Source organism: Lithobates pipiens, unplaced genomic scaffold (genome assembly GCF_037356315.1).
Source record: "Lithobates pipiens isolate NorthernLeopardFrog02 unplaced genomic scaffold, aLitPip1_a1.2 Scaffold_22, whole genome shotgun sequence".
NCBI classification, from domain to species: Eukaryota; Metazoa; Chordata; class Amphibia; order Anura; family Ranidae; genus Lithobates; species Lithobates pipiens.
In genome coordinates this window covers 172,717,729-172,731,240 of record NW_027507784.1, presented here as the reverse complement: position 1 = coordinate 172,731,240, position 13,512 = coordinate 172,717,729, and the positions used below count along the sequence as shown (strand labels likewise).

Genomic DNA, 13,512 nt, shown 5'->3' with positions numbered 1-13,512 from the left:
AGACAAATATTTTTTATTATACATACAGTACATATGTTCATCTAATGTTTTGACATTTTATTTGTTAAGGAATGTCACTATTTCTGTCATCTCATGTCATCTCTTTTTTTTTTTTTTTTACCGAGGTGCCATAGTGAAGTACAACTGCCAAGGCAGAATGAAGTGCTTCATCAGTCTTCTCAAATATTTGTGTTCAGCTTCAGATGCCCCAGGTCCATGTTACCCTTCACATTGTTTTTAGGCTTCCCTTTTAAATGCATAATTCCTGCCTTTAGCTCATATAATATTTTTACTTTGTCATACAAAAATTATCAACAAACAGATGCCACATGTTTATCGGCTCACATTGGTTAAAGGGCAGGTTTAGATATAAATTTCCCAGTTGCCACTCCCTACCCCACTAATATACTGTAAGCTAAAATGTCCCCCAACCACATGCCCACTTACATTTCTATTATGGTGGTAGCATCCTGTTGTGTGTACAACCTCTATGCAAAAATCTTATAAGTGCTTCCTGCACAGTAACCTTTCATATACTTGAATAGGGTCTTACTCCAATGGTATGGGTACAGCCATTTAAGGGTAAGGGAAGTTATTGGACAGGCACGGCAGTGTGATGCAAATGCAGATACCTTGGAAAGCAAGCCGTTGGGTGGAGAAGATTTAGCCTAGGGTAAGTTAAGGAGTAGGGAGTGCAGACTGGGGACTTTTTATTGATAACTGGACTTATCCTTTTAGCAGTCTTGAAAATCAGTATTTTATTTTGGGCAGATTTCATAATTAAGTTACAGAAAAATAATGCTGAAAAGAAATACATGGTAAAATCAAGAACTGAAAGGTGGTAGCAGTTTTACCAAAATACAACAAAGTATTCATTACCATTACCACCCCTCAAGATTAAGAGTACTATAAAGCAACAGAAGTACTAGGAAGTGACTGTGACTCGATCATATAGATAGTCTTTATATATTGTTTTTCATTTGTATTCCTTAGCGAAGAAATGTAGGATAGCAAATTATTAGTTGCTATGGTGACAAGTCAAATTTTCACACACATTTTTTTATTAAGTCAAAATTAAGATTTGTAAATCTTGAAATCTGCATTCTTTTTAACTTGACGGATCCATTCCCAAAATTCATTGCAATTCAATCTGTTTATTCTGTATTTTTATTTTCCAAAAGCTCCTTTTTTAAAGCTCAAAACAGAAAAATGCCTCTTACCCACTTCAAATACTAGATACATGATTTACCACACAATTTGGTATCACCATAATTGGAAAGCCAGCAAGCATATAGGCTCTATGCCATGTCATTACCAGTATGTATCCCCCTTTGTGCTTGATGGGTGCTTCCAGAGTAGAGACCCAAAAAGCGGCAAGCCACAGTGTTAATGGACACCATTCTCTTCTGTACTACTGTGGAGGTTGTAAGCAGCAAATGGAGCAGTTTGGTTTACAGGACGTTCACTGAAAAACTTCAAACATCTGCAACCAACGTTGCAGCAATAAATGAATAAATATGACCAATAGAGGGAAAAAAAAGACCAACAACCAAAACAAGAAAAAAGATTACCCAAACATGTCAAAGATTAAAATTGAATGAAAGAACAAACAAACTTACCTAATCCTAACCATATACAAGGCCCATCTGGCAGCATGGCCACACAACAATCCAGCAACAAGCAAGCAGTGTCAGCTATGCTGCTGGATGGGCTACATTAAATACACTAAAAGCAGGAAGAGGAGGAAACCTCTCCCCCAAAAACCAACACGTCTAGCCATGGTGAAAGGATCGTCAAAGTTGCAGCTCACAGTTGTACAGAGCGGCGCCCTCCAGCACCGCCCCATTAATGCTGAACCACGGAAAATTGGCCACAGTGATGTCACATGCATGCATGGCGCCATGTGGTGGCCATATTGGAGACCAGTGTCTCCAAAGCCTTAAATATGGAAAAATCAGGCCAGGGAACACCACCCCTGCTCAAAAGAGGGACAGCAAGCATGGCACTAAGATCTGGAAAATCACCACAAGTGAGGATGCCAATGCAGATCAACCAAAAGAACCCCCCCCCCCCCTTCCGAGTCAGCAAGTAGGGCACCCAAAAACCATCACAACAAAAACATCAGAAACAAAGAACAAGAAAAAGGAAAAAAAGAAATGTCAAAACAATTGAGATTATATTACAAAAAAAGTATGTAAATCAAAATGCATTTTTGCTCTTATACCTCATTTTTATATATCTGTTTTCCATGCATTCTTTCATGTTTTTTGTACTCAATAGCCCTGAAAAGCATTGGCTTGATGAACATATCACAAATTTTGTAAACACCTTTAGCCTACCTTCAAATAAGCATTTTTTGGACATCAGGTGTCTCTTCCTCCCTTCCTACTTTTTAGGCACATATTTTGGAAGTCTAACCTTAACTGCTTTGCTTAAAAAGACTTTATTTAGCTGAATGTGAAATTGCACACATAGCTGAATATGTCAGAGGATTGACTCTTTATTCCACCTCCCCTTCTCTGAGATATGCGCACACTAACATAAAAAGTTGTTTAGCAAAAAGTAATTTTCTTCTTTGCTTTTCAAGGAGAAGTGTTCTGAGTTATAGCTCACACAGAAAAGTAAATATCCGAAAAAATAAAAGAAGTTTGAAAATCTTTGTGAGATATAGGCTCTGTAAATCAGCTTGCGGGAGCTAATGTCAGTGAAGCAGATTTTAAGGTTTGCTCATCTCCATCATGCACTGTGTTCTACATTGTACTGTTATTTTTTGACAGTTTTGTATGAATAGATACACGTTAAAAATAGCATAATAATTTGTTAGATGATTTTTATACTCAATGTTTGGTTATTCAATCATTTTTCTTATCCTGTTAATTAATCTAGGTGTATTTTTTAGCTACACTTTTCAACAGGTTCAGGAACATACAGATCAGATCTGGAAATTCCAGCGACATGATTTAATTGAAGAGTATCACGGTCGGCCACCTGCCCCTCCACCCTTTATTCTCCTTAGTCATCTGCATCAGTTTATCAAAAACGTCATTCTTCACGAACCTGCAGGAAGACAAAGGCAACTTAGTAAGAACTTATTCGCATTAGTCTCATTAGTCTGGCCTTAGTCTAGTCTTTAAGTTGAATTCCAGGCAAACAGCTGAATACACAGTTGTAATACATATGGAGCTGCTTTACTTGTCAAAGTAGCTGATATTTGTTCAAACGAAACTGAGATTTACACAGCCCTGAGTTAGACTTCCCGTTCTCCACAGCCTGTGCTTGGACAATAAAGGAACAGTAATAGACTGATGAAGTTATCACTTTCCTCTTACCCAGTGTTAGTATGTTCCTTATAAGCACATGTGCATGTAGCAGAGCCTGATTGCCTCAGAATGTTGCCTCTGTCTCCCAGTCCGAGCCTTACTGTACAGATGATACTGTACAGATGATTATGACAGGCAGGTATCAAACCACATTCATGTACTGCAGTTGTATATTAGTAGCATTTATACATTTATTTAACATTTCTAATCATTACCTACTTGCATTAAACTGTATGTGCCTGGAATTTAGCTTTAGGTTGTCACTTTTGAATGGCAGACAATAGTCTATGGCATTATACTGTACTTTGGTGGAAATATTATTTCATGTTCTGCATATACTCCACATTTCAGGCTCTTTACATTGTAATGTCTGGATGTAGGCACACCAATCAGAGTAATTGGTGGGCTAGTGTAACTTCCCCTATAGCAGCCACCAGGGGCATAACTACAGGGGTCATAGGGGTTGCAATTGCGACCCAGCCCCATGCTCCAGGTGGCCCATGCAACTCCCATTTACACCTGGATATGAGGGGTACCAGAGGCAGCATGTCAAGGTATTAATGCCCTCCATCTTCCTCCTGCAGCAGCTGAAAGCCTGCTTCTTATCCTCTCCCTTCTACAAGCATTTAGAGGCTGCTGGAGAAAGATGGATGGCATTGCTTTCTCTATATGCTGCCCCCACTGCCTCTCCTATCCTGCTGCCTCCTGGTCATGTCTGCTTCCCTGGTCACCCCCTTCCCATTGGCTGCTGCAGGGGATGCTTTTAAGATGGAGAGGGGGGTAGGGACCGGTAAATTTGTCATTTACTGGCCCCTTCTTTTTCTGAATGGACACAGTGAGGGATTGGTCCTGTGTCCATTCATAACTTGTGACTAGGCCCTGGCATTCCACCACTGGGGGGGCAAGACAGCAGGAACATGTGAAAGTATCCCACTGCAGGACCTTAATAAATGGCCCGTGATGGGAGTAAAGGGCCCAGGCTCAGAGGGATAAGCCCTGGCTGGGGGTCAGAAGGGCCCTTCATGGTTTCTTGCACTGGGGCCCTGAAGGTTCTGGTCATGCCTCTGGCAGCCACCTTCCATAAAGGGAGGCAGGCCTACCAGTAGTAGGTTGCCCCCAGGACTTAATACACAAAACTATATACTCTAGTTGTAAAACGCAATAAGCAGACCTAAAGTAAAGTTAAGGAAGACTGAATCATGCGATGATGGAGACATACTATATAGGATGGCAGACACACCACTGGACAGGTGGACAGGGAGGAGCTAGTTAGGCAGTGGGCAGACTGAGGAATCTGAAAATGTAGCCAAGGTCAGGGATTCTCTGCACTCCATTAGCATCACACAGACTCCAATTTATTACAGCCGACAATCACTATGACAGTCCCAGCCTTCAGGACTTCCCAGCTAACACGTTACACCTGATAGGGCTTACCCCTCTAATGTGTTTCATCCAAAAGGGTGAGTAAGCCCTTTTCGGGTGAAATTAGTTAACAGGAAGGTCACTGTGGGACTGTTATAGTGATTGTTGGCCTTAATAAATTGGAGTTTGTGTGATGCTATCAGAGTGAAGTGAATTCCTCCTTTTTATTTATGAGTTATGAGGGTGGACTGCTCAGTGATTCACCTAAACCCAGATGCAGACAAGGGCAGAGCAGGAGCAATTTGGCTTAACAGCAGAGGAGATCTTCCATGCCCACATCATTCTACAGAGCTAAGGGCTTGCAGCAGACAGTAGGCACAATCCAAGAATGTAGCAAAGGTCAGAAGATAGTAGGTGTATTCTGAGACATAGCAGAGGACAGGGACAGGGATAAACAAACAGATCAGGTGCGCTTGAGTAGCTAGAACGCTTAGGGCAGGTATGGGGTTGTAGGGTTTGACTAAGGTGCCTCCTGTGCCTTGAGCCAAATCTGGAACCAGAGGGGTGTAACAAATCCCATTGCCCAGCAACTGACTGGGGGAAGTACAGATGGCTGGCTCGGTGGTGGAAGGAGCCAGGATGTGTCCTCCACAGCTCATTGCCCAGCATGCAAGACAGCCAGTCAGGAGGCATTCACCATATCCCATTGTCCAGCAACAGAGGCGCAAACTGGTACTAGGAGGAGTGATGCCTACTGGAAGATGATAGCAGAGGGTGCTGCTGAAAAGGTAAGTAATTAAGGTACTTTACATGAATTTCATTATCATTAATAGAGCCTAATGAACAAGCTCATGCATTTACATCAGTCAATGATCTTTAAATATAAGCCACATTGTATACCTACAGAAATCTTACTTGGTCAATATTTTCACTTGTCATTAAAGTGTCGCTAAACCCACAACAGGAAATTCATCAATCATGCCTGTTATACTCACTGTGGAACCTAAGGGGTTAATCCTCCACATTGTGTAAAAAGGCTGCTTGATCCTGTTTTCTCTGACCTTCCCCTTCTTTTACTGTCCTCAATCCATCTCCTGATAGAACAGAGCCCTAGGAGGCACTCTGCACATGCTCAGTTTTGGTGTGTATTGCTAGGGAGTTTTTATTTTTTGGGAGGGTGCATGTGATCAGCACAGGGCCAATCAGCACTGTACAGACAGAGGGTCAGGGGTCCTGCAGCCTCATAGGACAGTCAGAGGAGAATGAAAACTCCTCCTACAAGCTTTAACCAGTGCTTGATTGGACACTGATAGAAGTCACAAGACAGCTACAGTATATAATGCTGAGGAGAAAAGGTAATTACTAAAATAATTGCATTTCCATGTTCTGTGTACTGAATGATGTAGTGAATGCTGGGGCCTGGGTGTACTGAATGATGTAGTGAATGCTGGGCCCTGGGTTTAGTAACATTTTAATACTATCGTTTGCCTGACCCTTGATTGTTTTTTTTTTAGCTGTACCTTGTCGCTGCTAATTACATCCCTCGTCCTTGTATTTCTACCTTTTGGGTTCATAACATTACCTGATGATTAGTTTGGATAATAAAATGGTTTATATAGGTTAAAAATAAAATCTGTTTAACAGCCCTTATCATCAATATGTGGTGTAGTTGCCTTACAAAATGTATCTAATCTTTGTTGCTTACTGTAATTTCTGTTAGAAGAAAAATTGGAAAAGAATGAAGAAACTGCTCTCCTTTCCTGGGAAACTTATCTCAAGGAAAATTACTTACAACATCTTCAAAAGCAAATGAAGCAAAGCACAGAGCAGAAGATTAGAGATACTTCTAAGAAGTAAGGACTGCACTATAGGCTTTTTAAGAAGAATGAAAAACCTAATAGAAAAACTATACTAATACATAATAAAATCAAGGCTGAACTTTTGCATTGGCTTTGTAGAACGGGGCCCATTCTGGCACACTCATCATGCTGCAGACACTGCAGGAAATGATGGCAGTGCCACTGTGATCCTAGTTGTATAGTTGATTACACAGTTGACTCAAAATTCACCTGCTCTGAGGGAAGGGAATTATTCACACACTGTTATACTGTAATATACTACATTTTTGTTTGGGGATTCACTTTAAGGCATCTCATTCATGTAGGCCTACACACAGCCATTAAAAGAGAACCTTATTTACACTTTTTTTTTTTTGCTAATGAAGTCTACCACATCTCCCAGTGTGTGAGTTGTGTGCTGAAGTGTTTGTTAGTATCTACTGTACTTGTACAATATTAGGATTCCATTTTAAAGGAATGCCACCTCAACACACCACATTGAGCATCCCTCAATTCAACTGGGCTTTGAAAATATAATGATATGTGACAATTTATTGTTGCCAAAAAACATACCCCAGAATGTCTGAGCAAAGATTAGGAAACTGATCCCATATTTGAAGACAGATGCAGGTATCTTTGAGGGTTGACATCAGAAAAGTTTATGCACTTGCTTACTACAGAGCAATGCACTGGTGCATCAAGGTTGAATGATGTGCATTCTTAGCCCACGTACATACGGTCGGAGATTTTGCCAACCAAATCCGTCGGATTTTGCCCGTCGGATTTAGTCCAACGGATTGTGTCCAAAACTGTTGCATACACACGGTCGGGCCAAGTTGGCGAAAAATCCGATCTTTCAGAATGTGATGACGTAATTTCGTTACGATGGGACTACATTCAGGCTAGTAACCAATAGCTTTGATGTAGGAATTTGATCTGAGCATGCGTGGCACTTGGTCCGATGAAAATGCTCTACACATGATCGGATTAGGTCCGTCCGGCCCAGTTGGTCGGGAAATATTTCCAACATGTTGGAAAATTGATTCGGACGGAATCAGTCCGATGCATATCACACACAGTCGGATCATCTGACGACACGGTCCGATAAGACTCATTCCGACAGATTCTCTGACCGTGTGTACGTGGGCTAAAAGTTCTGAATCAACAAAATTTTTGGAAAAGGGATGGTTTTGTTAAAGTAGGCAGTGAGGCTTGTTTATAAGGGCTTGTTTTCACAGGCTCTGAGCTTCTATCAATGACATCTATTTGACATCGGTTTGAGACTCTTCATGCAAAATTGATTGACAGGTGCATTTGGTTTACATAGAATGCAAAGCCCATTTGAAGCAAACAAATTGTGAACGCATTGTGTTTGTTAACACAAGCCCTAAAGGTAGCATAAATTGTTACATTATTTTATGTAAAGCAAATTGGCAGATGTTGAACGATGGTTACTAAGTAGTAATACACTATTTTATTTCATGTGATTTCTTTCTTTATTGTAAGAGTAAATACAGTTGTGGACATGCTGGAATTGGATCAAGTGAAAAGAAATGGATCCATGGAAAACAGATTAGTTTTCTTGGAGGAACAGGTAATGTAATTTGATATAGTCTCACAACATTTTTATACAGTATCTGAACAAGAAAAAATAATAAAAGGATATTCAGCGCTGACACATAAAACATAAAATTAGAATTGAAAGTGAACTGCAAGCTGCCACTCAAGGTTAACTCAAACAAATACCTCAAATACACATTTAAAATACAACAGTGCTGCGAAATTCATAAATGTCCATAATAAATTTCCAAATAAATATATATATCTGAGAGTCTCAATAAGTGCATGTGGCAACAGCACAAATCTCCAATGAGTGTGGTGAAAAACACACACTGATAATGATAAATCCAGTGACAGTGATCCCTCCACCACAGGAAAAGATGGCCTCTCACCTCATCAATTTGACCTGAAAAAGGTCACATAGCAATAAACAGATCACCATGCCTATTATGGAAATCATCCTCAAATCCACACTCAATGATATTCATTCAACCATATAAATAAAGCATGCAGAAAGTTGATTAACTCAGGCCTCACAGGGAGCTCAATCCTTCTCCCGTAATCCACCAGAACGATCCAACTGCACGGCCAAGCATCAAGGTATCCCTCCAATGTAGAGCAGATCACACAGCCACAGGATGGACATCAGGATTCCTCCTCCTCTTTCCAGGACTGCAGAGTTTTCACAAATCATAATAAAAATAAAAAAAACTTGATAGAAGAAAGAGTCACCACCATAAAAATAAAACTCTCATGGTGAAGTATGTAGGGATGAGCGATTTATTAAAAATGCAATGCAAAATACAGCTGTCTTCTTAAAAATCCAAAAATACTGCGGTTCGCTAGCGTGCTTATGGCATCAGCAAACCACCTTATGCATTTCAGGCTGTCTTCAGACTTTCTAGTGGATTACCGGAGAAGGATTGAACTCCCTGTGAGGCCTGAGTTGATCAACTTTCTGCATGCTTTATTTATATGGTTGAATATCATATTGAGTGTGGATTCAAGGACGATTTCCAGAGTGGGGATCCTTCTGCCTAGTGATCTGTTTATTGCTATGTGACCTGTTTCAGGTTGAATTTATGAGGTGAGAATCCATCTTTTCCTGTGGTGGAGGGATCACTGTCACTGGATTTATCATTATCAGTGTGTGTTTTTCACCGCACCCATTGGAGATTTGTGCTGTTGCCACATGCACTTATTGGGACTCTCAGTATCTGAACAAGAAGATAAAGTGCTGTTTAAACAATAGTTACTGGAAAGGACATATCAGCTAGTTAAATGGACTTTATGTTTCCACTGTGAACTTTATTGTGAACCCAGTTGAAGTAAATGGTAGGTGAATCTTGAAAATAATTTCTGTTAATTTTCAAAGCTAATAGGCAAAAAATTAGCAAAAAAAGCATACGTAGCTGGGCACTGCCAAGGGGAACATGTACCAACATGTACCATTTTATTAAAAATACCATTCAGCACTGAGAAGCTTTTTTTAATAAGGCTCAAAGTGGTTCCAAAGTCAAAAACTTTTTTTACCTTAATGCATTCTCTGTTACTATTAAATTACATTTACCAGCTAGCTTTGTTCTTTTTCTAAGCAAAGTAATTTTTCAAGGGATTGCCAAACAGAACGCATGAGGTGCTGTAGACTGCCCTAGCAGACATGCTCCAATACAAACAAAAAATACCATTTAGCAGGAAGCAGTTATTTTAATTAGGCTTAAAGTGGAGTTCCACTCAAAAGTGGAACTTCTGCTTATCCGTCTTCCACCCCCCCTCGGGTGGCACATTTGGTGCATTTCAGGAAGGAGGGGGGAACAGGTGCCTATTTTTGACAGGTACAGTTCCCTTCTTCGGGAGACGGGGCCGTGGCCTGGTCTCTCGGAAGTTCAGCCCCCTCCTCCTTCCTCTGTCGCCGAACCAATTAAAAAGCGCACCGCAGTTTGCGCATGCACAGTAGGGAACCGGGTTTCATTATCAGGATCAGCGGGAGTGCTGACATTGCGGGCTCCCTGAACAAGTAAGTGTCCATATACAGTAATAAAAGTCAGCAGCTGCAGTATTGATAGCTGCTCACTATAAATTTATTGTGAGGGGGGCTGGACCTCCTCTTTAAGTTAAATATAGGTGTAATGCATGGCTTCTTTTAATAACATGCTTAACCACTTCAATACCAGGCACTTAGACACCTTCCTGCCCAAGCCAATTTTCAGCTTTCAGCGCTGCAGCAATTTGAATGACAATTGCACCATTATGCTACACTGTACCCAAACAATTTTTTTTATCATTTTGTTCCCACAAATAGAGCTTTCTTTTGGTGGTATTTGATCACCTCTGCAATTTTATTTTTTGCGCAATAAATAAAAAAATACCAAAAGTTTTGAAAAAAAAAAAGTTTTTCTTTGTTTATGTTAAAAATTTTTGTAAATAAGTAAGTTTTCTTCTTCAATGACGGGCACCGATATGGCTGCATTGATGGGCACTGATAAGACAGCACTGATGGGCACCGATGAGGTGGTACCAATGAGGTGGTACTGATGAGGTGGCACTGACAGGCACTGATGATGTGCACTGATAGGTGGCACTGGTATGCAGCACTGTTGGGCACTCATAAGTGGCACTGATGGGCACTCATAGGCAGCACTGATGGGTACTTATGGGTGGCACTGATGGGTACTTATGGATGGCACTGATAGGTGGCACGGATGGGCACTGATGGACACTGATAGGTGGCACTGCTGGACACTGATCACTGTTTTTATTTTGGTACATGATGGTGCCAGTCAGTGCCCATTTGGTGGCACTGACTGGCAAAGATTGGGCATCCTTTTCACATGTGGAAGGTCATGGGGTACATACCTGGCCATCCACATTTTGCCCACTTCCCTGGCGGTCCAGGCGGCTTCCCTGATGATCTAGAGCGGGCATCCGAGGGGGGCTGCACTGATAAACAATCAGTGCAGACCTCCCATCAGGAGAGCCACCGATCGTCTCTCTTCTACTCGTGTCTGTCAGACGCGAGTGAGGAAAAGCCGTTCACCGGCTTTTCCTGTTTACATCGTGATCAGCCATGATTGGACATGGCTGATCATGTGGTAAAGAGCCTCTGCTGGAGGCTCTTTACCGAAATCGGTGGAGCGGTGTGTCAGACTGACACACTGCTCCACCGATCGCCACGATGCGCTCCCCCATGGGAGCGAGCCAGCATGTTATCCTGAAGGACGTCATATGACACCCAGTCAGGATAACAGAACAACTTCCCGGATGTCAATTTGTTATTGACCGTGCGGGAAGTGGTTAAAAGATGCCCTTAAAGGCGTGCCTGTAGGATGTAAACAACTGAACACAGCTTCTTATTCACTATCATAAAGTTAAATGTGCTACAAATATTTAGTAATTATAGGAACTTCGTCCTATAGACAAGGAAAATGGAGCTATGATTGTGAGAGGTATTCAGGACATGAAAGTGATGTAATGTAATTGAATATTCACTTTCCAATGGAAGTATTCTTCATGAATTTAATGTTGTTGCTGCAGTGTTGTGGCTAGTGAAGAATGTTGCATCACTACTTAAAGCTACTTAATAGCTTCTATTATTCTATTATTTTCCCCCAGAATTGCTGTATCAAGGGGCACTCCCACCGCATATGAGCAAAAGTTCCCAATATCGAGCAACCTCTCCAGCAAATTGGGGGGGTCTCCATACTAATTTGATGTCCTTTTTGTGGAGTTATATACCACCTTGTTAAAAGTTTGTATGACATCTCTCTTGTTTGTGAGTCTATGGTCACGGAATAAGTTCGTCTCATTATCCTGTCCCTCTGATGATTGCTCCTTAGGGGCCCAATTTCCCTTTCCCATTTCTCTATATAGCCAGGGTAATTAAGATCCGCTGCTTCAGTTTTTTTTATATATTTTTATATATTTTTTTTTTTTTTATATATTTTTGAGGTCCTTTTTTCCAAACACTTGCGATTCTCTAATAACTTTTCGAAGGGTCTCCTTACTCCGTAATGGCTGTGGTAACCGCTGGGCAAAGTGAAATAATTGTGAGTATCTCCATTTATCTAGTGTCCTGTGACCCCACTTACTTATAATTTCCTCGTATGTGCATAATCTATTTCCCTTCATAACGTCCTGAAGTCTAATATCCCCTTTCTTGGCCCATCTACTAAAATATAAATATTCTTCTTGCCCTGGTAAGAAAAAATTAGTGTCAAGTAACGGAATTAGTGGTGAGTTGTGCACCCAGTTGTGCACCCAATTGTGCCTCTTATTTATTATATCCCAAACCCGAAGTGAATTTTTTGTTAATATACTTATATTAGGACCTAATTCTCTACAACGTGCCGGTATCCATATTAGTTCACCTATTTTCTTTTTACTTAACTTAATATCTAATTCCACCCAGTCTTTCCCCCCGTCACCATGGACCCAGTCCGCAATTCGTGACACCACTATTGCCTCGTAATACCTTTTGAAGTCTGGAGCTGCAAGACCTCCTCTCTCTTTACTCCTAGTCAGAATATTGAAGGCCACCCTCGCTGCTTTTTGTTTCCAGATAAATCTTATAATCATGGTTTTCAATTTGTTTAGATATGCTTGGGGTAATAATATTGGGATCATTTGACATGTACTGTATATGTAAATATTGGTAGGATGAACATCTTGACTACATTTATTCTCCCTATCCATGAGAGGGCTTTATATTGTATCCTTCCCAAATGCTGTTTAATTTTGTTCAGGAGGGGGATATAATTAATCTCAAACAGGTCTCCCAGTTTTGCTGTCAATTTTATTCCCAGGTATCCCAGTTCCTTCAGGCACCACCTAAAAGGAAATATGGTTTGGAGTGCAATCTGTTCTTCTAGTGATATATTTAGATTTAATATTTCTGATTTGGACATATTCACTTTAAAGTTGGACACTTTCCCGAATTTCCGCAATTCATCCATAACCACTGGGATAGAAGTCCTGGGGTTAGCGATATAGAACAGGAGGTCATCTGCGAAGGCCGCGATCTTATACTCCCTCCTTTCTACTCGTATTCCCTGGATATCTTGATTTTTCCTGATGGCTACCAGGAGTGGTTCCTGCGATAGGATGAACAGCATTGGGGACAGTGGGCATCCCTGTCTTGTCCTATTGAACAATTCAAGGGGGCAAGACAGGGTACCATTGATTCTTATTTTGGCTTTGGGGTGGCAGTATAAAGCTTTTAACCAGCTCCTCATCCTTTCACCTAATCCAAGCTCCTCTAATACCTCGAAGAGGTACGCCCAATCAACTCTATCGAATGCTTTTTTGGCGTCTACCAACATAAGGATCGTAGGGGTACCCCGCCTAATTGCTTCTTGGATTAACAAAGTTGTCTTCAAGACATTATCCCGACCCTCCCTCCCTTGGTCATTCTGAATCCACTCTGGCACATAAGG

General features: G+C 41.0%; 1 protein-coding gene across 1 annotated transcript in view; it reads left to right on the top strand.

Annotated features, from left to right (window-relative positions):
• The window catches only part of TRPM2 (transient receptor potential cation channel subfamily M member 2), a 406,419-nt gene that overhangs the window by 326,416 nt on the left and 66,491 nt on the right, over positions 1-13,512 (top strand). The window contains exons 23-25 of the mRNA XM_077448652.1: positions 2,900-3,081; positions 6,403-6,535; positions 8,027-8,114. Of these exons, the coding sequence (XP_077304778.1) occupies positions 2,900-3,081; positions 6,403-6,535; positions 8,027-8,114 (403 nt within the window). The remainder of the gene's footprint in view (positions 1-2,899; positions 3,082-6,402; positions 6,536-8,026; positions 8,115-13,512) is intronic.